Genomic DNA, 24,061 nt, shown 5'->3' on the forward strand with positions numbered 1-24,061 from the left:
AGACACCAGTAAGTCTGACCCGTTGTGTTTTCTATATTCAGACACCAGTAAGTCTGACCCGTTGTGTTTTCTACATTCAGACACCAGTAAGTCTGACCCGTTGTGTTTTCTACATTCAGACACCAGTAAGTCTGACCCGTTGTGTTTTCTATATTCAGACACCAGTAAGTCTGACCCGTTGTGTTTTCTATATTCAGACACCAGTAAGTCTGACCCGTTGTGTTTTCTATATTCAGACACCAGTAAGTCTCACCCGTTGTGTTTTCTATATTCAGACACCAGTAAGTCTGACCCGTTGTGTTTTCTATATTCAGACACCAGTAAGTCTGACCCGTTGTGTTTTCTATATTCAGACACCAGTAAGTCTGACCCGTTGTGTTTTCTACATTCAGACACCAGTAAGTCTGACCCGTTGTGTTTTCTACATTCAGACACCAGTAAGTCTGACCCGTTGTGTTTTCTATATTCAGACACCAGTAAGTCTGACCCGTTGTGTTTTCTATATTCAGACACCAGTAAGTCTGACCCGTTGTGTTTTCTATATTCAGACACCAGTAAGTCTGACCCGTTGTGTTTTCTATATTCAGACACCAGTAAGTCTGACCCGTTGTGTTTTGGACGGATGGTGATTTTTTTATATTGGGGACATCCGGTTCTCCTTGGACTTGGTTGAACGTCTGTGGTTCTGATCTGGTCATGTAATGTCTCGTTCCTGTGCACAGGACGGGTCCTCTCCTCCAGCGACAGCGCCTCCAGCTCTGATGAGACCTTGTCTCCGTACGTGTCCGCCAGGAAGACGCAGGTGCGATTTCTGGAGCTGCATCGAGTCGCTTCGTCGTCCACCATGAAAAGGTAAAGTTCTCGGAGCCGGGACCCTGTGACCTGGTCGGTGTTTGCTATGTGATCTCCTGCAGTCAGGGGGTACCTGTCCCCCGATGTTCACTCTTTTTACCCCTCCTAGTATCAGTCCGGCTGTGGAGGGTCTTGACCTTGTCTTCCTGTCCTCCGTAGTTTACCGCTGGACTCCCCCGCCTCTCCGATGAGCGAGGTGCTGCACATGCCGCAGTTCCAGATCAGGAGGCTCCGCAAGCAGCTGATCGAGGGTCGAGACTTGAGGGATGAGCTGGAGCTCGAGCTCTCAGAGACCAAAAAACGACTGGCGGAAAAAGGTGAGAAATTGATGGCCAATAATAATAATAATCTGAGAAGCCGCCGTTGTTCCTCGGAGCTGCTCTGCATTATTCACACTCCGGAGAGGCCGTGCTTAGTCCAGGAGAACAGTCCGAGCGCTCGCAGGCCGTTATTACAGAGGCCTGAGGAGATTCATGGACTGACGGCCTCTATATAAGGAGGCTGAAACCTTCCAAGGAGCCTTTTTGAGTCTCTTTTTACCTTCTTGTCCGTTCTTTTCTGCCGCGGTGGGAATTCTCTGGTACATTTCAGGACTTGTATAGGGCTGAATTTATCTAATCCTGATCATCTTTACAAAAACATCCTAGCGGCCTCATTTTTTATTTTTTTCTGACGGTGGGAGCCGGGAAAGATCTGACGTTTCAATTGGTCCTCGGGTTCACAAATGAACTTTAATGGACTCTTTTTGCTTAGATTTTGTCTTCTATTCTATAAATATTCCATAAGGTCTTAACCCCTCAATGCAAAATGACGTAACTGTACATGATGAGGGTTAAGGGGAAGTATGGAGCGAGCTGACGGGCTGAGCGCGCTCCATACATAGCGGGTGACGACAGTTACACGCCGCCGACACCTCACTGCAACGGGCGGAATCAAAGTTCACTTTGATTCCGCTCGTTTAACAATACATTAGTATTGCAGTATATCATGCAAGCGATCCAACCATCGCGGCTTCAAGTCTCCTGGGGGGGGGGGGGGACTAATAAAAAAAAGTAAAAAACAGTTAAATAAAGTTTTTTGTTCTGTTCCAAAAAAAAAAAAACCTTTTCACATTTTTTCCCCCTAAATCAATGTTTAGAAAAACATAAGTTAACATCACTGGTATCGCCGCGTCCGTAAAAGTCTGAAGTGTCACAATATTGCGTCGTTTAAGCCGCTCAGTGAATGCCGTAAAAAAAAAAAAGTCAAACATGCAAATTGCAGTTTTTTGGTCACCTTAGTGTTACAAAAAAATGAAACAAAAAGTGATCAAAAAGTCGCATATACCCCAAATTGGTAGCAGTGAAAACTACAGGTCACCCCGCAAAATCTAAGCCCTCACATCGCTAAATTGATGGAAAAATGAAAATGTTACGGCTCTCGGAATACGGCGACACAAAAAACATTTTTTTAATTTCGCAAATTGTTTTAAATAACCCCCTGAACTGACAAGGGGGCGTGTTTAGACAAGGGGGCGTGTAACCTCGCTGCGACACTGTCCAATCCGCTACTGACAGTGCCACAGCAAGAGCTGGAGAGCGTGCGCAGATCGGAGCTGTGTGCGTATTCGCTCTCACCGAGTCTTCAGCTCTCGGCAAACAAGGACAAGACTGTGCGATCTCTCACGAGAGGTCCGTCTTGTCCTTGTGTGCCAAAAGCTGGAGAGCGTGTGCAGATCGGAGCTGTGCGTGCATGCGCGCACACTCTCACTCTTCAGCTCTCGGCAGACAAGGACAAGACTGTGCCATCTCTCACGAGAGGTGAAGGGTGAGCGTGCGCGCACACAGCTCCGATCTGCACACGCTCTCCAGCTCTTGCTGTGACACTCTCCGTAGCGGATTGGACAGAGTCACAGCCATAGTAACACACCCCCTTGTCTAAACACGCCCCATTGACCGTTCAGGGGGTTATTTAAATATCGGGCGCCAAATATAACAGCACCGATGTCTAAGTAACGGAGGAGGGGAGGAGAAATATGTCAAGCGCCCCCGGGATTGTGCCGCCCGGCCCATTACATGCTGCACATGGGGAGGTGAAAGGTTCTCTTTAATGTACGCAGTGAAGGTGAGGCCGGTGCGTCAGGACAAAGTCACGTTTTATTCCTCCCAGGAAGAGGTTGAATCGCCGCAATCGGAACTCAAGCAAAGTTAACGCGTTAATTAAACGCAAAAAAACATGCCAAAATTCCTTTTTTTTCTCCCATTCCCAACATAATAAATAAAAAGTTAATAAGTCCCCCAAAATACGGTCAATGAAAACGACACCTTGTCCCGCAAAATACAAGCCCACGTGAGGTACATCGTTGGGGAAAAAAAACCGCTCCGGCTCTTGGAACGGCGCGGTGAAGAAACAAGCAATTGTTTTTTTGTTTTTTTTAAAAGGGTTTTTGTTTTGCAAAGATAAGAAAACCTAAAACCTTCACATATTTGGTGTCCCCATAATCGTGCCGACCCATGGAATAAAGGGAACGCGATTTATGCCGCACAGGGAACAGCGTAAATGTATTAGGCCGGGTTCACATGGAGTTTTTTGCAGGAGGAAAATCTGCCTCAAAATTCCGTTTGGAATGCTGCCCGCACGCCGATCGTCACGCCATTTTTCACCCGTGGGCCAAAAACCGCAGCGAAATACACGTCTTCTGCCTCCCATTGATGTCAATGGGAGGTCCGAGGCATAAACGCCCGAAGATCGGGCAATGAGGACTGTTGTGTGGACGCTGCCGGGACGGTTATATACCAGTGCCCTCTGCTTGAAGAGTCACTGACAGGACGGTATGGTAACCACGGCAACGGACACCTGAAGCGGCTCCTACAGGGCGTTTTTGGCATCCCCACGGTCTCCTCATCCTGGAGATGCAGCTACTGGATCGTGACCTCGTCCCTTTCATGGCCGGCCAAACGACTAACGGTTAACTGTATGGACACTTCGTACTAGAATCCTAGATAAAGTACATCATGGCTTATACTCTAGTCACATACAGAGCTGCATTCACAGGTGTTTGGGATTCTGCTGTGCTGATAAACAACCCTGAAAGCGCTGATATTAACCATGGCTGAATGTGTGGTGGGAGATGCAGGGACTGCAGAGTAGAGACATAAGATTTACTGCTGCAGCTCTGGATGTGACTGGAGCAGACGTTGTGATACGGTGTTACTTTGGATGTTGCATTGACCTATTCCTATGTTTTTAAATATCCACCCGTTACTTGGCTCAGACATTGAGACGTTCTTGTCGTGTTCACAGAAGCGCAGATCTTCCTCATGCAGCAGCGCATTGAACGTCTGGTGGTGCTGAATGAAAAGCAGGCGGACCAGCAGGAGCCCCGAGAGATGGAGGAGCTGCGGGAGAAGAACGAGAGGTGAGCAGCGCTGACGGGAGGGACTCGGGGGGGCAGTAATTGGGTCCCTGGACTCTCACACAGCGATCAGCTCACGGTCTTGGGCTCAAACCAAGGGTGAGATCTGCCGGGAGTTTCCGTGTCCGTCCTGCTTAATTAAAGGGCCGGTGCAGTCTTCCCTACATAATTCTTTGTCGTTGCGTAGTGATAAGTTCTGCAACCTTCTAATGTGCTTTGTATTTTCATTCCCCTGCTTTTTTTTAAGATCACTGCTTGCTGTCAGTGACAGGGAACATCACTCTTTACATCCACATTTTAATTAGAGAGAAGGAAAAGAGGGATAAGGATTGTGGTTCCTTTGGGAAAATTGAAAATAATAAAATAATGAACTTTATTAACACATTTTTAAACCTTGTATAAGAATTCTTACAATTGTCCAGTGAAGGTCAGAATTGACATGCGGTGCGGATGACCCCCGATCCTACGCCATGAAGGGCACCATTATTAACTATCCAATATTGCTGTCATGTAATAGCCAAACCAGTTCTGGCTAAATGACTAGCCAATAACAGCACTCCTAAGATTGTCAGTGTGATTTGGCAGACCCTGTCAGGGGTATGACGTCCTCACCGCTGAGAACGGGGGAGACGAAAGACGGCACGCTGAACGTTGATTATAGCCACGTATAGAAGCACCTGCGCATTTCCAGCGGTTTTTACTGCGTTTCCTCTACCGGAACCAAACAAATCTGTTGCAGAATTTCTGCTCCCCATTCAAGTCTATGAGCCAAGCCCGCAGCGTCTCCGCGCAGAACCCCCAGAATACATTGACGTGCTGCGGGATCTAAAGTCGCACCGCAGAACACTTTCCGCACGGCTTTCTGAGTTTTGGGGTTTTTCCCAGTAGCGTGTGGCTGAGATTTGCTGCGGAATTTCTGCCCGGAATTTCCTTGTGGATATTCTGCAGCGTTTACGGCACGAGGGAACCCGGCCTGTCACCGGTCACTGCTGATAATGAGAGGATGCTGGGGAGTGATCAGTCTTATGTAAGTAAAACTTATTGGGTTTGTTCACGTGGCACGGTTAAATCGTGGCAAGACGCTGCGGTTTTATAAGAATGGCAGCAAAAAAAAGTATTTGACGGCACCATGTGAATAGGTCCTAAACCGCTGCATGAGTTGTGCCCCAGTAACTTTGACCTGCAGCTGATACCTCTCCCCTCTCACTAGTTACAACTTTTCATCTGGTTACTGGATTCCCGTTTCCAGTTTGTCGCATGCGGCTGCCGTAAATGTCCTGTACGTTTCTCTCCTGTGTATCAGCCTCATGATCCGCCTCCGGGATGCTCTCAAGCAGTGTCAGGATATGAAGACGGACCGGAACCAACTGGAGAGGAAGAACGATCAGCTCTCTGAGGAGAACGGAGACCTCTCGTACAAGGTAAGAGCCTCGCCCCGCAGCGCAATGACGCGGTCACCGCAACAAGACCTGGCGGGGGTCCAATCAATTACACATGTGCTGCTAGAGTAGAATTTATTGTCTCCGGTGGACCCGGCATTCACTAGACTGCCTGGTTGGCGCTGGTGCTGTGCCAAAGGGTCCAAGCAGTCAGGCCCCATAAAGTAATGACATCCTAAGGGAATGCCATAACTTCATATAATCGGAGTGCCCTTTTAATTCAAAAGCCCTTGTCGTCAATTGCCTAGTGTATAGATTACTGGCGGAGGGGAGAGCAGCAGGGATTTGTCTCACACCCGCCACTCTCTGGTTCTGTATTAATCTGACATCCGTTTGCTGCCCTCTCTAGGTACGAGACTTGTCTAGTCGCCTGGCTCAGCTGCAGGACGCTCTTAATGAGACCATAGAAGAGCACGAGGCGTCTGTGACCGGGTGGCGGCAGCAGCAGAGTCAGCTGGAGAACGAGCTGAACACCGCCGTAACTGAAAAGGTAAAGCGGTCACGTGCGCCGTACAGGGGGACTCCGGTATCTCACCTGCTCGCGGCGGCTGCTGTAACATGAGCGTCCCGACAAGTTGCCCCAACTGCTTTAGTGTCTGCATTGTGGTCAAAAAGGAAAGGATCACTTAGACCAGCACTTTTCTCCAGCTAGATCTATCGGGGCCTCATCAGGGGCTGATCCCAAAAATGGTAATTCTTAATTGTGGTTAGCCATAGCATTTGATAGTCCCTCAGCACAGCATAGGACAGAAGTGCAAGGGCACGGAGTGTCAGTGGTTTGCAATGTGTGGCTCTAAATCTTTTGGAAAATCAGAACCCCAAGCATGTCTGAATAGCCACCATGTGGGAGCAAGACACCGTGATGATTTAGGGTAGGAACACACACAACGTATTCTAGGTGGATATGCTGCGTCAAGCTGCACGGCGTATCCGCCCTGAACACCGCAGGGAATGTCGTCCGAAATCCCACACTACACTGGGGTGTGTTATTTCGGGCGTACATTCCATTGCGTATATTATCGCATATACTTACCCCTCCCTCCCCTGACGTCCGCTCCGGCCTCACTGGATGATGATGCAGGCCCATTGGCTTCAGCGGTCACATGGCCTGTTACATCATCCAGGGAGGCCGGACTGCAGAAGAAGCAGGGAACTCTGGGTAAGTATAACTTTTTATTCTTTTCTTACTTGCGATTTTTGCGGCGGAATCACTGTGATTCCGCCACAAATATCGTGACACACACTCCTTTTGTTGCGGATTTAAGCACCCCATTGAATTCAATGGGTAAACCCGCAACAGAAGAGTTGCGTATCCGCAGAATTAATTGACACGATGTGGTTTAAGTAAACGTGCTGCAAGTCTATTTATGTGCGGTGTTTTCGGCGGTGGACTGGAGACGACTTGCTGGAATCTCACCCACGCTGCTGGTACTGTAAAACGTGGAGGATTTACCGCAATTAATCCGTTGTGGAAGATCCGCAGTGTTTACGCCGTGCGTTCCCACCCTCAATCAGTTTGTTTTATTTAACCTGTGTCTTACAGAAATACCTGGAGGAACGCAACCAGATTCTGCAGGAAAAAATCTCCATGTTGGAAGACCAGTTGAAGATGATGCGAGACAATGAATCTCATGATAAAGGGGAGCGATTAGGTGACGTCCTCAAGGTACGACCCATTACATTCATGATGAGACGGTCAAAGGTGTATATAAAGGGCTGTATTCATGACTTATGGATGACATCGAGCGTGATCGGGATCCCCCTATACGATCCAGAGCGGAGAGCCGGTCTGTAAAAGCAGCCGCCGTCCTCACGCACTCGTCATCCATATATTGCATAGGTGGCCATTCTTCTGAATGACGGCCATGTAATCCTACACGGTCTGGCTAAATAAGCCTCTGATGAGACCACGTAGATTTATATAGTATTTTACCTGTCACCGTCCTCCTTAGTGACCATTTTACCTGTTTTTGTTTCAGATGGAAAATTTGCAGCAAGAGGTGGTTGTTTTAAACACTAAATCCTTGGAGCTTCAATCGAAGATCACACACATGAAAGAAGAGAAGACGGCAGCGAGGGCCGACCTCGAGTCACACAAATCACGATTCGAATCTGAAAAGATGACGCTCCAAGACATTGTGACCAACCTGCAGACCTCACTATCCGAGATCACCTTCCAGAAGGAGAAGCAGGACCAGGACCGCCGGCTCCAAGAAGAAAAACTTACCTGTCAAATCACCACCCTCAAACTGGAGATCTCCAAGCTGAAGATGTCGCTGGCACAGAAGGATCAGGAGCTCTCGGGTCTCCACCAGGAGGTGGAAGAGGAGAGGAGGCAGAGAGGAGAACTGCAGGACGCCCTACAGAAGCAAGAAGAGACGTCCAAGAGGAACATCGCGCAGCTAAACCATCAGGTGGACCATCTGGGGAGCACGCTCAGGCAGACGGAGGGCAAGATGATGGAGCTAAATGAGAAACTTGACTTAAACGCTCAACAAACGCAGAGTTTACAGCAAGCACGGGATACGTTGGCTCGTGAGAGAGACTCTGCTGTTACCGTGTTCAATGAGTATAAGAATACCAAGGAAGGAGAGGTGAAGGTCTTGGAGAAAACCTGCCAGGCCTTACAAAACCATCACCAAGCCGGGTTGGAAGCCGTGGAAGAGCTGAAGAAAGAGAAGACGGAAATGGCTCTTAAAGTGCGGGAGTTGGATGCCACCATCTTGGACTTGATTGCCAAATGCCAGAACCTGGACGCAGAGAATGAGGCCCAGAGCAAGTCTCACGCTGCCACCTCGGAGTCGCTGAGGACCCGGCTCTCTGAACAGGAGGCTCAGATGAAACTTTATGAGGAGAATGTGTCTGGGATGGAGCTGCTACGTGAAGAGAATGCACACGTTAAAGGGGAGCTGCGGTCTCTGGAGGAGACGGTCAAAAACCTGAAGGAGCTGTTGGAAAAAGAGAAAAGGAGCTCTGCCCTGCTGAAGAGCGAGCGGCACAAAACGGCTGAGCTGGAAGAGAACGTGAAGACTTTAAGTGAAGGCCGAGACCAGGCCGTCGCTGAACTCGGCAAAGAGAAGTCAGCGGCCAAGAAGCTCCGGACTGAGGTCGTCCAATTACAAGAAGAGCTGCAAGCGAAGACGGAAAACCTGCAGCAGAAGTTGTGTGAGTCCGCGGCTGCGATCCGACAACGAGAGGACGAGATAGATAAACTCGCCAAGGAAGTGTGCACGTGGAAAGAGAGAGCCGAGCGCTCCGGTCAGGCGGAGGAACACATAAAAAAGTTCAAGAAAGATCATGATGAGGTCTGCCGGCAGCTGGCCAACGAGAGGTTAAAAGCGTCTGAAATGGAGGCGGAGGCCAAAGCGTCGTCGTCCGCGCAGCTCGATCGTGTGCGCCGCCTGGAGTCCGAACTGTCTGCAGCCAAGACTCGACTCAAAGAGAGAGAAGCCCAAGAGCAGGAGCTTCTCCAGACAATCCAGTCCACTGAAGAGAAGATCCGGTCGTCTCGGAAGGAGGACGCGGCGCACGTGTCGCAGCTGGAAGAGACGTGCGGAAAAAAAGCGCAGGAGCTTCAGGTGCTCGGTGAAGAACTCGCTGACGAGAGGCAGAAAACTGCGAAACTAGAGGCCGCTCTAAGGAGCCTGGAGGAACAGAAATGTCAGAAGATCTCGGCTTTGGAATCGCAAGTGAATTCAATGCGCGGAACCATCAAAGAAGGTGAGCAGGGCCTGGAGAAGATTTCTACAGAGTTAGAAGAAGGCAGCAAGCGATTCAGAGAGTCCGAAGAGAAGCATCAGTGGGAGCGCGCCCAGAAAGAAGAGGAGGTCCGCCGCCTGGCAAGAGAGAAGGAAAAAGTCCTCGGAGAACTGAGGACCGAGCAAAAAGCTAAACAGGAAGCGGAGGATCAGCTGCAGAAATCTACGGACGGCCACAAAAGTGAGTTTTCGGCTCTACAGAACCAACTGTCCCGCTCTCTGGATCTGATCACGATGAAGGAGAGCGAGATGGAGAGACTTACCAAAGACCTCTCTTCTAAGGAGCAAAAAATTCAGCAGCAGAAACGCAATGCAGCCGATCTGACCAAAGAGGTGGAATCGCTGAAAGTCCTAAAAGAACACGCCGCCTCGCAGGAGGAACGGATTAAACACCATAACCAAACGGCCAAAGCCGCGGACGCGGAGATCAGCGCTTTAAAAGCCGCTCTTTCTGAAAAAGACAGACGGGCTGGACGATTAGAACAAGACCTTGAAAATAGAATTACAGAAGGGGCTTCTGTCCAGCAGCAATATCAAGCTACGTTAGGGGAAGTGCAAGCTCTTCAGTCAAGGACGGCAGAACTGGAGAGTAGATGCGCCGGTTTGGAAGATGCAGTAAGCATCGCTCATAAGGAAGCTGCAGACGCGAGGACCGCCGCATCTGAAAAGGCTGCGGCGTCGGAACAGCATCAGAAGGGAATGCGGACGTTGGCAACGGAGGTCCAGCAGGAACGGGAGAAGACGTCCGGCCTCTCGAAGCAGCTGGAAGAGTCTCGAGCGTCGCGATCCGAGGGAGAGGCCTCCTTAGAAGCTCTGAAGAAAGAGCTGGTCCATAAAGTGAAGGAGCTGGAGCAAAGCCAGAAGTCATTGAGCCAAGCAAGTAGAGAACTGACCGGTGTCCGGTCCGCATGTCAGGAACGCGAGAAGGAATTATCTGAAACCAAAGAGCAGGTCGTCCGACATCAAAGGGAAATTCAGAAGAAAGCGGAACAGATAGAAAGCGCGCAAAAGGAGGTGGAGAAGTTGATGTCCAAGGTGACCAGCAATGAGCGAAGCAATGACGAGGTGAAGGAACGTCTAGAGAAGGAAACGAGTAGAAGCCGAGGACTAGAACTTCAGCTGAGCGCGGTCCAGGAGAAGCTCGGAGCATCTACAGAGGAACTGGTGGAGAAGGAAGGGGCCGTCCAAAGTCTAACAACCCAGGCCTCGTCCTACAAGGAAGAAGCGGAGAAGCAAAGGACGTCTGTAGAGGAGCTCCAGAAGACCCGGTCATCCTACGAGGCGACGACCGCCAAACTCCGGGAGGATCTGAAGACCTGGCAGGAGAAGTGCAGCCGGAAGGAGGAGGAAATGTCCGGCGTCCAGCATCAGCTCCAGGAACTCCAGTCCCTCCAAAACCTCTACCAGGAAACGCAGGTGGAGCAGAGCCGGAGGGAAGAGCAACACCAGGAGGAACTCCGGCAAAACCAAAAAACTGCGGAGGCTTTACGGACGGAACTGGAAAAATCCAAAGCAGAAGCCGCGTCTGTCTTGTCCCTGAGAGGGTCCCTGGAGGAGAAGGAGAAGATGTTGGAGACGCTGCAGAAAGAGATGAAGGATCGTCACGACCAAATGACCTCTCTACAGGAGGAGAACGAGCGCTTGGCCGGAGAGAAGAAAACTCTGTCCCAATCACACGAGCGGGAGCTGAAGAAGAGGCAGACTGAAGCGGCCAAGACGTCGGAGAAGCACGCGCAGGAGATAAAGAAGGCGCAGGCTGAAGCGGCCGAGAAGCACGCGCAGGATCTAAAGAAGGCGCAGGCTGAAGCGGCAGAGACGTCGGAGAAGCACGCGCAGGAGATAAAGAAGGCGCAGGCTGAAGCGGCCGAGACGTCGGAGAAGCACGCGCAGGAGCTAAAGAAGGCGCAGGCTGAAGCGGCCGAGACGTCGGAGAAGCACGCGCAGGAGATAAAGAAGGCGCAGGCTGAAGCGGCCGAAACGTCGGAGAAGCACGCGCAGGAGCTAAAGAAGGCGCAGGCTGAAGCGGCCGAGACGTCGGAGAAGCACGCGCAGGAGATAAAGAAGGCGCAGACTGAAGCGGCCGAGACGTCGGAGAAGCATGCGCAGGATCTAAAGAAGGCGCAGGCTGAAGCGGCCGAGACGTCGGAGAAGCACGCGCAGGAGCTGAAGAAGGCGCAGACTGAAGCGGCCGAGACGTCGGAGAAGCATGCGCAGGATCTAAAGAAGGCGCAGGCTGAAGCGGCCGAGACGTCGGAGAAGCACGCGCAGGAGCTGAAGAAGGCGCAGACTGAAGCGGCCGAGACGTCGGAGAAGCACGCGCAGGCCCTGGAGTCTCTCCGGCTGCAGCTCCAGGAGACCGTCTCCGAAGGCAAAAAGCAAGTGCAGGACCTCACCGGCAAATACGAGCACGCCAAAACCACCATCCTGGACGAGCGGCAGAAGTACCAGGAGGAAAAGCAGAAATTGCTGACTCAGGTATGGACGCGGCTCCGGTTACAATAACGAGAACGCCGGGTTTTGAACTTGTTTGGATGAGTGCAGGCCCCTATAGAAAAAATCTTCACTATAGACCAGACCTGGAGTCTTCCTCTGCTGGTAAAGGAGAAGAATATCATGGATGCATTCTTTCAGAAACAGCGCCACGTTTGTCCATGGTGATGTCTGGTATTGCAGCTCAGCTCTACTGAAATGAACGGGGCTGAGCTGCAATACCTCTCACAACCCGTGGACAGGTGTGGCGCTGTTTTTAGAAGAAAGCGGACACTTTTTTTAACCCTTAACCTCCCTTCACGTATAATGTTTACTGTGTTTTTAGAGTACCAACATGGCCGCCTTTACAACCCCCACTGGGATTTTCACCCATCTTCTACAGACGTCCTGAATGGCACATTTGCAGAGTCTTACCCTGCTCCTGTCCCTGCTCCTGTCCCTGCTCCTGTCCCTGCTCCTGTCCCTGCTCCTGTCCCTGCTCCTGTCCCTGCTCCTGTCCCTGCTCCTGTCCCTGCTCCTGTCCCTGCTCCTGTCCTCGCGTATATGGCCAGTTGTTTCCATCCACGTTCGCAGACTTGCCGGATCTGTCAGTCAGGACATTAGGGAGACCCCCTCTCTGGGAGATGTAATGACCGCCATGTTGGTTGTCACCCAGCTTTCCCACAAGCAAAAATTCCCTTCCGTTTTCTAATAACTGGTCCCTACTCCAGGACTCTGCTGATATTCGGCTCTTTAACCTTTTCACTGCCTGGACTATTTGTGTAACTGCTCAGATTCTCACCCTGTAGTAGGGGGAATGTGACCCAGATCTCACGTCCTCTCTCATTGATAATAGGGGTGATGACATGGAGAGGAGCCTGTCCCCCCGGCGGGCGCTGGAGGCTGTACAGGGGGGGTGACAGTAACGGGCTGTGTTTCTCTTCCTGCTCTCGTCTGCAGCTCCCTCCTCCCCTGCACAGACACAGGACCGGGAAGTAAAACCTTTCTTGCTGCTCTCTGACCTCATCTGAGTGCTGCACCTCGAATATTCAGCCTGGGCTTTAATATGATCTTAAGATCTGCGCTCTAGTCCTTATATTCCCGCAAGCGTGTGAAGTCCTGATGTATTACAGACGTCCTGGCAGTGAAAGGGTTACAGGGCAGTAATGTCTGCAGTGTCAACCAGCCCGGTGACCACCGTCAACCCGGAGACGTTACTGACATTACTGGAAATAAATCTGTCTTACATAGGTGTTTTTTTGCTGTTACCCCTTTAATTGTGGGACGGTCACAGCGGCTTCATCCTTGTATAATGTAAAGTCCGGCAACTCTCGAATAGATTTAGTTTCACTTCCTCCCCCTTCTTTTTTTTTTTTTTTTTTTTTTTAAGACAGTTTCTGCTTGCTGTCAATGAATGGAAACATACTACTTTTTATCCAAGTGCTGAAATCTCTATCCTGTGCTAATACTTTTTACAGCTGAGGGTTTGTTCCAATCATATCCAGTCCAGCTCACAGAGGATTGTCTAGACACAGCAGCAGCACAAATATGGCTGTCCTGATAGTTTATTACGTAATTCCTGCGCTAGGGTCCAGGCTGTCCAGCGCATAGAAGATTCCCTAGGCTGGATACAATTGTAACAAACTCTCAGCTGTGAGAAGTATCATGTCTGGATGGGTTTTCAACCTGTGTTGGCAAAATTGCTCCTATTCACGGCCAGCAAGCAGAGATCTTGAAAATGGTGAGTAATTGAAACCGTCTTAGAAAGTTGCAGGGCATTTTATGAAACAATATATCGGGGTAGGATTTGTTTATATAGAAACCTCTTTGATTGATTTGTAATAGTCGTTCCCCCCCCCCCCCAATAGCTGAGAGTTTAGACCGTGCGCACGTCCGTAGATTTCATCCATTTGTAAATACGGATTCGCAGCCCTTTTTATAGTCATCCGTAAATCATCGCATATACGGAACCGTGTCCGTAACGCATTCGTGTTTACGGATCTGCAAAAAAAAAAATTAGGAATCTCTGGTAATCTCCGCCGTAATTATGGAAGCGCCCATAGACTTCTATGGGGAGTCCGTGCCGTAATTACGGACAAAAAAAGGGGCACGTGCTATCATTTCTACGTCGAAATACCCGTAGCCCGTAGAAATGAATGGGTCCGTAATTACGGATGAGGAATACGGTCGTGTGCGGGACCGGCGACTTCCTCCCTTATGTATTCCGGATTTACACAAGCCAATGACCGGGCGAACAAGAACTTGTAGCGACGCTCGTAGCCAATCATTGCCCCGTGTAAATAGGACCGCCATCAGCCTGGAAACGCTTGTCTGTCGACGGATTGAATCTTTCATGCAATCCAAAAAATATTGTCTTGTCGGCAGTAATTCTCTCCGTGTACAGCAGGAGGTGCTGCCAACAAGGTGCAGATTTCCGGGGATGAACGACCCTATTAACCCGCCCCCCCCTACATTATGACCACGTGCTGTATTGTCAATTCGCGCTCGTTTACCGGCCTGTGTAAAAGGGCTTTTCTACTCCATTCACATCCAAAGCTGCATTCACAGCTCAGCTGGTTTCACTATACTGACAGGGGCCCCGTAGGAGTGTAGCTGAGCTCCCATAACGGAGGATATTTTGGATCATTTATTCTACACCAGACCGTCCAACGTCTCTTATGGATACGACCTGTCCCTAAATACACCACAACTCTGCGCAGACGCAACCAGCGGGGAGATGCTGGAGTAACACTGTGACTGCAGCTCTGGATGTGACTAGAGGATGTGGTTACTGGGCATTCTATGTAAGGGCAGGGGTGACGTTGTGATGTGTAGTGCGGTGGCGGCGGGCGCGCTGTTCATTATTCACCCTCTTTGCTTTGTTACCCGGCAGGTGGAGCAGTTGGAGGCAGCAAAGAAGGAACAGTCTGAGCAGGTAACGGGTGTAACCGACTCGCAGCTGCGGCTCCTTAAACGGTGATGGTGCATGCCGCTAACATACCCACCTTGTGCCATCTCTGGGCTCTCGCTCCGCAGCAGTTTTCCTTGCGAACTGTTTGCCCCGGGGGCCGTAGCAGGACACGGGATCCCGTTGTGGCGTGGGCTGAGCGTGGCGTTTCCGTTCCTCATTCACTTGTAGTTGAGTAGATTCTGCTGTGGAGAGAAAAAAATGTACAAATTCCACACAGGTTAGAAAACTTCCATCTCTCCCGCATCTTCCGCTTCCTCCCTGTGATTCCTTGTAATTGTATGTGGGCAGCGTTCCGCTCTGCCACTCGCCGGGCATCTAGTATTGCCTGCACAATGATTCCTTGTAATTGTATGTGGGCAGCATTCCGCTCTGCCACTCGCCGGGCATCTAGTATTGCCTGCACAATGATTCCTTGTAATTGTATGTGGGCAGCATTCCGCTCTGCCACTCGCCGGGCATCTAGTATTGCCTGCACAATGATTCCTTGTAATTGTATGTGGGCAGCGTTCCGCTCTGCCACTCGCCGGGCATCTAGTATTGCCTGCACAATGATTCCTTGTAATTGTATGTGGGCAGCGTTCCGCTCTGCCACTCGCCGGGCATCTAGTATTGCCTGCACAATGATTCCTTGTAATTGTATGTGGGCAGCATTCCGCTCTGCCACTCGCCGGGCATCTAGTATTGCCTGCACAATGATTCCTTGTAATTGTATGTGGGCAGCGTGCCGCTCTGCCACTCGCCGGGCATCTAGTATTGCCTGCACAATGATTCCTTGCCCGTGTAATTCTGTCCCTGCACAGCCGCTCGCCAGCTTTGTGCTAGACCCTTCCCACCCCCCGATGTCCCGGCTTCTGTACTGCGAGTCAGAGGAGCGGCTGAATTATTACCCCCCTTCCCCCGTCCTCCGGTCCTATTTGTATGGACGTGATATGAAATGGCGATCACTTGGGATGTAGAATCTTGCACGAACCTGCAAACAGTTTTCAATGAAGACGGCAGCATGAGCCCTGGTCTGGCGGGGTGCGGGTGCATGCTGGGAGGGAGCGCAGAGCTGCTGGCGGTGCCGTGCAGGGGCTTAACCAAACTCTATCCATATGATCTCCTTCCCAGCTTGTAACCCCTCCTGCCGCATAGATCTTTCCTTCACGTGATCCGCTGCATGCACGTTGTACTTCTGTCCGCATAGGAAACCGATCAAGAGACGGAGCTCTGCGGAGAGGAAGAGAATCCATCAATCGGATTTAAAGGGCCCACGCCCTCCTGTGTATTGTGGTCAGTCGACGTGCGCCCTTCAGTGGCTTCCTCTCCCAGACTCGTTACTACTCGGGTATCCACCGCTGACACGAGCCTCTACCTCCTGACGTGTCGCCATCATGTGACTCCTTTTTGTGGGTCTTGTCGCTGACTGTCTCACCCTTGGCGGTTTCACAGGTGCGCGAGCGGAACAAGCAGATCAGCCAGCAGGAGAAGACGATACGGAGCCAACAGCAGAAGCTTAAGGTACGAGCTCCAGACGTAACGTTCATCGCTGCCGCCTCTCAAGGCCCCGTGCACACCACTATAGAATTAGTCTGTAATTACGGACCCGCTCCTTTCCATTGACCGCTGACACCTTGCTGTATATTTGCGGGAAGGTGTCCGGGCCGTAGGAAGCCTCCGCAAAAGACGGGACATGTCCTTTAGTTTGCTTTTTACGGTCGATAATGCGGATGGCTGTCCGCGGCCGGCCCGGCCTGTAATCGGGGACAGTGATCACGTGAGGTCATCACCATAGAATATGTAGTGGTCTTCAATCTGCTGAGAAACTACAATTCCCAGCATGCCCTGACAGCCTCTGATATGAAGGAGAATTTGTTGTGGAAATTCTGACACTTTACCTTCTATTTGACTCTTGGTTCCCAGCAGCGAGACAGCGAAGCCCATGACGAGTTGGAGAAGACCCAGAAGAAGGCGTCCGAGATGCAGGAGCAGCTGGAGAAGCAGGTTCAGGCCGCCGAGCACTACAAATCCCAGGTCGGTTTCTGCTGCTCCAACCTTTTTTTTTTTTTTCATCTGACTGATCTTCGTTCCACGCAGCCTGCAGGTGGCGCTGTTCTATATGCCAGTCCTCGCTGTGATGTGTAGAGTCCTCCCATATCTGCTCCTCCTGTCGCACGGACACTGCCCCTAGCGGTGTTGTGGGATTTCTCTGCAGACGCACGCTGCTCCATCTGTAAAGTCGCACATACAGAACGCAGGAGGAGCAGACCTGGCTGCATTATGACCATTACCTTGTCCACTGTTCTTTCCATGGTGCGGCACGTGGTCCTTGGTTGTCTCCGTTAAATCCGTAATGATGTTTTCAGACCTCGGCACACCTCACGTGTCATTAACTGGGGGCTGCACATGTCTCTGAAAATGTCAAAGTTCCCATATAATATATGACCAGGCAGAATCTGAGCGACCTGGAGCTGCTCGGTCTCTGTACGGCCCCGACTGAACCAATGTGAGGCAGCCCTGTTAAAGGGATATTCCCACCAAAGACCCTATTACTGGCGTGTCACGGGGGTCCACCTGCTGGGACCCTCACACTGACCACAAGGACATGTTTCTGGCAGTGGTTGTGCTCCGGCACGCTCCAGTAAAGGTTTATACACAAACAGCAAGGGGAAATATTGTGGGGAAACTCCTTTAAACCATCAGCGTGCTCCACTTGGGACTTTTCAGTGTCAGCGGTGAGAACGAGGGGGAGAGGAGGGTTTCAGCGAGCGCCGATCTCCACATAGAACAGATAATAGCGCATTTAATAAGACGTCGGGCTCCCTGCGAAGGTGCGGTGGGTCATGTGATCAGCGGGATTCCGGCTTGAGGGCGGAGCCCCAGTGCCGACTAGACCCCGATCCGTAGTGTCCGAAAACCGGCCATGAAAATCTGATGATCCAGTGTCCCCACAGGTATAAAGAGCGAGACCAATGGAAAGTAGAAAAGCTGAAATGAGAATTAAGGACTGGAGAATAAAGCCCCAGAATCCACTGTAAATGTGGGAATCCTTTGTCTCACTTAGTGTTGTTCCCATCTTAGACATTTATGGCAGATCCTGCTCTGGGACCCGCACCCATCTCCAGAATGGGGGCCACATGCATCCAGGGGGAATGAATGGAGAGGTGGCATTCGCTCAGCTGTTTCCGTAACTCCCATAGCAGTGAATGGAGAGGTAGCACGCGCGCTCAGCTGTTTCCCTAACCCCATAATAGCGAATGGAGAGGTGGCACGCGCGCTCAGCGGTTTCCCTAACCCCATAATAGCGAATGGAGAGGTAGCACGCGCGCTCAGCTGTTTCCCTAACCCCATAACAGTGAATGGAGAGGTGGCACGCGCGCTCAGCGGTTTCCCTAACCCCATAATAGTGAATGGTGAGGTGGCACGCGCGCTCAGCGGTTTCCCTAACCCCATAATAGTAAATGGAGAGGTGGCACGCGCGCTCAGCGGTTTCCCTAACCCCATAATAGCGAATGGAGAGGTGGCACGCGCGCTCAGCAGTTTCCCTAACCCCATAATAGCGAATGGAGAGGTGGCACGCGCGCTCAGCAGTTTCCCTAACCCCATAATAGTGAATGGAGAGGTGGCACGCGCGCTCAGCAGTTTCCCTAACCCCATAATAGCGAATGGAGAGGTGGCACGCGCGCTCAGCTGTTTCCCTAACCCCATAATAGTGAATGGAGAGGTGGCACGCGCGCTCAGCTGTTTCCCTAACCCCATAATAGTGAATGGAGAGAGCCGCACACGCGCTCAGCGGTTTCCCTAACCCCATAATAGCGAATGGAGAGGTGGCACGCGCGCTCAGCTGTTTCCCTAACCCCATAATAGTGAATGGAGAGGTGGCACGCGCGCTCAGCGGTTTCCCTAACCCCATAATAGTGAATGGAGCAGTGGCACGCGCGCTCAGCTGTTTCCCTAACCCCATAATAGTGAATGGAGCGGGCCGCACACGCGCTCAGCGGTTTCCGTAACCCCATAACAGTGAATGGAGAGGTGGCACGCGCGCTGAGCTGTTTTCGTAACCCCATAACAGTGAATGGAGAGACCCGCACACGTCCGCCTCTCCACTCATCCTCCGCCTCTCCACTCATCCTCCGCCTGGGTGCAGCAGTCACTGGCCGTCCCTCAGGCAGGACGAGAGTTGCAGGACCCCCATTCCCATCACAGGTGCGGGCCCCAGAGGTTGGATCCACGTTTATGGCGATACCCCTTTAACTAAGAGGACGTTCCCTACAGACTTCTCACCCAGTCCTGTGTCTTCTTTACCAGATGGAGAAAGCAAAGCTTCACTATGACGCCAAGAAGCAGCAGTACCAGCAGCTGAGTGACGAGCTGCAGAGCATCACGCAGGAGCAGGAGAAGGTGCGCAAGGAGAATGCCGAGCTGAAGGCGGAGTCTGAGCGTCTCCACAAGGAGCTGCAGCTCTCCGTGCTCCAATCCAAGGAAGCCCAGCAAAGCTGCAAGACCCTGACCAGCCAAGTGCGGACCCTGGAGGCTCAGGTGAGACCGTCCTCCACCTGCAGAGCAAAAGCGCCAACACTGGGCTGTTGTAACACGCAGGTGCTGAGGACTGTAGTGCATACATTACAGCACAGCCACGAAGCTGAGAGTCTGCCTGATTGTGCCATGTTTTATTCCAGTGTATAGCACGCGTGCACGCTCCGTAACCGCTGCGCTGTGTATTGTCTCCCCTTCATTGCATCTAAAATAAAGAGCGACAGACATAGGTAGGAAAATCTAGTTGGCGCCACATCGTGTATAAAATCACGGTCAGTAATTCTCAGTTTCCGTTCGTTTTCCCCAACATGAATAGTTAGGATTATTTCCACGGAGTCGTTTAGGGGATATATAACGTGGCAGTCCGCGCTTCACTGCCGATGTTTGTATAGTAGATCAGTCAGCAGCTTCTATAAGATACATGATACAATGTAATATGTGTCTGGAGCTTTCACACTCTGCATTGCCACAAAATAAACGACTCCAGTGTAAGGTAATAATGCTAAATAATAACATATCACATCACATATATTCATGTCCAGTTTGTATCTTAGTAGCTGTATATATATATATTTGTTTTTGTATATGTTTGTAAACTGGACATAGAATATCAGAGATATAGGAGGGGCCCAATAACCGCACCTATAGAGATCTGCACAAGGTAGAAAATGCAATCCAAGTTATGTGCAAGGAATATTGTTCTAGTGCTAAGACCCTTTATTCCGATCCCACCCACTATTAGCCCCACGCGTTTCTTTGCTATCTATTTCTGCCGCAAATCTTCAGGGGTTACAGCAATCAATCTATTAGATCTTCCAGCATTTAGAAGTCTAAGTGTACAATGCACTGAATGCAACAGATCGTGCTACAACGTGGACATAGTAAGCCAGCCACAAACCGTGCTAAACGTGGACATAGTAAGCTAGCCAAAAACCGTGCTAAACGTGGACATAGTGAGCTAGCCACAAACCATGCTAAACATGAACATAGTAAGCCAGCCACAAACCGTGCTAAACGTGGACATAGTGAGCTAGCCACAAACCATGCTAAACATGAACATAGTAAGCCAGCCACAAACCGTGCTAAACGTGGACATAGTAAGCCAGCCACAAACCGTGCTAAACGTGGACATAGTGAGCTAGCCACAAACCATGCTAAACGTGAACATAGTACGCCAGCCACAAACCGTGCTAAACGTGGACATAGTAAGCCAGCCACAAACCATGCTAAACGTGAACATAGTAAGCTAGCCACAAACTATGCTAAACGTGGAAATAGTGAGCTAGCCACAAACCATGCTAAACGTGGACATAGTGAGCTAGCCACAAACCGTGCTAAACGTGGACATAGTGAGCTAGCCACAAACCGTGCTAAACATGGACATAGTAAGCCAGCCACAAACCGTGCTAAACGTGGACATAGTGAGCCAGCCACAAACCATGCTAAACGTGGACATAGTGAGCTAGCCACAAACCGTTCTAAACGTGGACATAGTGAGCTAGCCACAAACCGTGCTAAACGTGGACATAGTAAGCTAGCCACAAACCATGCTAAACGTGAACATAGTAAGCTAGCCACAAACCGTGATAAACGTGGACATAGTAAGCCAGCCACAAACCGTGATAAACGTGGACATAGTGAGCTAGCCACAAACCATGCTAAACGTGGACATAGTGAGCTAGCCACAAACCATGCTAAACGTGGACATAGTGAGCTAGCCACAAACCATGCTAAACGTGGACATAGTAAGCCAGCCACAAACCGTGCTAAACGTGGACATAGTGAGCTAGCCACAAACCATGCTAAACGTGGACATAGTAAGCCAGCCACAAACCGTGCTAAACGTGGACATAGTGAGCTAGCCACAAACCATGCTAAACGTGGACATAGTGAGCTAGCCACAAACCGTGCTAAACGTGGACATAGTAAGCCAGCCACAAACCGTGCTAAACGCTAGCCACAAACCATGCTAAACGTGGACATAGTGAGCTAGCCACAAACCATGCTAAACGTGGACATAGTAAGCCAGCCACAAACCATGCTAAACGTGCACATAGTGAGCTAGCCACAAACCATGCTAAACGTGGACATAGTGAGCTAGCCACAAACCATGCTAAACGTGGACATAGTGAGCTAGCCACAAACCATGCTAAACGTGGACATAGTGAGCTAGCCACAAACCATGCTAAACGTGGACATAGTGAGCTAGCCACAAACCATGCTAAACGTGGACATAGTAAGCCAGCCACAAACCATGCTAAACGTGCACATAGTGAGCTAGCCACAAACCATGCTAAACGTGGACATAGTGAGCTAGCCACAAACCATGCTAAACGTGGACATAGTGAGCTAGCCACAAACCATGCTAAACGTGGACATAGTGAGCTAGCCACAAACCATGCTAAACGTGGACATAGTGAGCTAGCCACAAACCATGCTAAACGTGGACATAGTGAGCCAGCCACAAACCGTGCTAAACGTGGACATAGTGAGCTAGCCACAAACCTGCTAAACGTGGACATAGTGAGCTAGCCACAAACCGTGCTAAACGTGGACATAGTAAGCCAGCCACAAACCTGCTAAACGTGGACATAGTAAGCCAGCCACAAACTGCTAAACGTGAACATAGTAAGCTAGCCACAAACCATGCTAAACGTGGACATAGTGAGCTAGCCACAAACCATGCTAAACGTGGACATAGTGAGCTAGCCACAAACCGTGCTAAACGTGGACATAGTGAGCTAGCCACAAACCATGCTAAACGTGGACATAGTAAGCCAGCCACAAACCATGCTAAACGTGGACATAGTGAGCTAGCCACAAACCATGCTAAACGTGGACATAGTAAGCTAGCCACAAACCGTGCTAAACGTGGACATAGTGAGCTAGCCACAAACCATGCCAAACGTGGACATAGTGAGCTAGCCACAAACCGTGCTAAACGTGGACATAGTTTAGACCACGTCCCGTCCCCCCACATGTTGCAGATCACGTCGTCCCCCCTACATGCTGCAGATCACGTCCCCCCCCTACATGCTGCAGATCACGTCCCCCCCCTACATGCTGCAGATCACGTCCCCCCCCTACATGCTGCAGATCACGTCCCCCCCCTACATGCTGCAGATCACGTCCCCCCCCTACATGCTGCAGATCACGTCCCCCCCCTACATGCTGCAGATCACGTCCCCCCCCTACATGCTGCAGATCACGTCCCCCCCCTACATGATGCAGATCACGTCCCCCCCCTACATGATGCAGATCACGTCCCCCCCATGCTGCAGATCACGTCCCCCCCCATGCTGCAGATCACGTCCCCCCCCCTACATGCTGCAGATCACGTCCCCCCCCCTACATGCTGCAGATCACGTCCCCCCCCCTACATGCTGCAGATCACGTCCCCCCCCCCTACATGCTGCAGATCACGTCGTCCCCCTACATGATGATTGTCTTCCCCGGGGCAGGTGGAATCTTCCAGTAAGACAATGCGACGTGTCACACGGCTAGAAATGCCCGACAGGAAGAGCCCGACCAAGACCTCCAAGGACTTCCCCGGCCCCTAATTCTCCAGACTGGAACCCATTTGAGCATCTGTGGGACCTCGATCGTCCTGTTGGCTCATGTTCTGCATTCTTTTTTTTTTTTTTAAAGTCCGAGTCGTGCTTTCTGTCACCCAAAGTGCAATAAAGTGCACATGGATGCGGTGTCTATCACAGCCCTACTAAAGAGAGAGGCCCCGCATAACCATTCCCCGAACCCCCAAACCATAGGCCAAGAGGATCAATGATCCCCCCCCTCACCGAAGCTTAGGGGGACCCAACAACACTCCGAGGCCCCCGTGTCCACCGTGGAGCCTGTATCTGGTCGCACCTCCCCTCCGAAGACGAGGCCGGGTTGCAGGGGAAAAAGGAACCAGAAGGCCACACATTTCCCCCCTAGACCTCAGGAGGGTCCCAAAAGGCGCCGCATCCGAAATCCTGTGACACACGTGACAAATACACAGTGAAAAAACAAAATGAAATAAGTGGCTGTGTGCGGGGATATCGGCCTGGACATCCGCCAGATATAAGAATTACTAAACGTGTGCGGTCAAATAGCGTGAAAGAGGAGTGCGCGCAAATGTGCCATCACTCAGTGGGATCCCACCCCCAGTGATTTGGGGCACCCCAGGGTCACCCCTCCCGGGGCACTCAGCCGCGTGGTTCTCTGCCCCTCTCCTTGGCGTTCTGTCATCCCCCTACGATGGCGTCCAATCCACGGGCAGAGATGATTACACATCAGGACCCGACTACACATGGTCTAAGCCCAAGACCGAGGAGCAAGAACCTCCCCATCTCCCCCCAGTGATCACGGTGTCGCCCCTGCCAGGTAAGTATTCTGAATAAACCGGAGCGCAGGCTCTCAATGCCAGAACGAGGCTCCCCAGGAATACATTGAGCTGTCACCCAGCTTTCCTGCACCCCTGACTTTCAGTTTTCTGAAAATCAGCCGATTCCAGACCAGGTCAGAATGAAGATCACGTGAGCCGCGCTGGACCCGAAAAACGACAAAATGGCGGGATGGTTAAGTATTTCTACACCCAGCCCCCTCCGAAACACCATGTACTGATGGCGGGTGCGAGAAAAAAATAACCTAAAACAAAACCTTTTCTCATTTTCCCTCGAGC

At 51.0% G+C, this 24,061-nt stretch overlaps 1 protein-coding gene across 1 annotated transcript in view; it reads left to right on the plus strand.

Annotated features, from left to right (window-relative positions):
• Positions 1–768: 768 nt before the first annotated feature.
• The window catches only part of NUMA1 (nuclear mitotic apparatus protein 1), a 35,348-nt gene continuing 12,055 nt past the window's right edge, over positions 769–24,061 (plus strand). The window contains exons 1-11 of the mRNA XM_075848236.1: positions 769–852; positions 1,012–1,169; positions 4,135–4,249; positions 5,550–5,667; positions 6,035–6,175; positions 7,229–7,351; positions 7,665–11,918; positions 14,806–14,847; positions 16,315–16,383; positions 16,786–16,896; positions 19,171–19,401. Of these exons, the coding sequence (XP_075704351.1) occupies positions 845–852; positions 1,012–1,169; positions 4,135–4,249; positions 5,550–5,667; positions 6,035–6,175; positions 7,229–7,351; positions 7,665–11,918; positions 14,806–14,847; positions 16,315–16,383; positions 16,786–16,896; positions 19,171–19,401 (5,370 nt within the window). The 5' untranslated portion in view covers positions 769–844. The remainder of the gene's footprint in view (positions 853–1,011; positions 1,170–4,134; positions 4,250–5,549; positions 5,668–6,034; positions 6,176–7,228; positions 7,352–7,664; positions 11,919–14,805; positions 14,848–16,314; positions 16,384–16,785; positions 16,897–19,170; positions 19,402–24,061) is intronic.

The sequence above is a fragment of the Rhinoderma darwinii genome, unplaced genomic scaffold (assembly GCF_050947455.1).
Source record: "Rhinoderma darwinii isolate aRhiDar2 unplaced genomic scaffold, aRhiDar2.hap1 Scaffold_2768, whole genome shotgun sequence".
Lineage (NCBI taxonomy): Eukaryota > Metazoa > Chordata > Amphibia > Anura > Rhinodermatidae > Rhinoderma > Rhinoderma darwinii.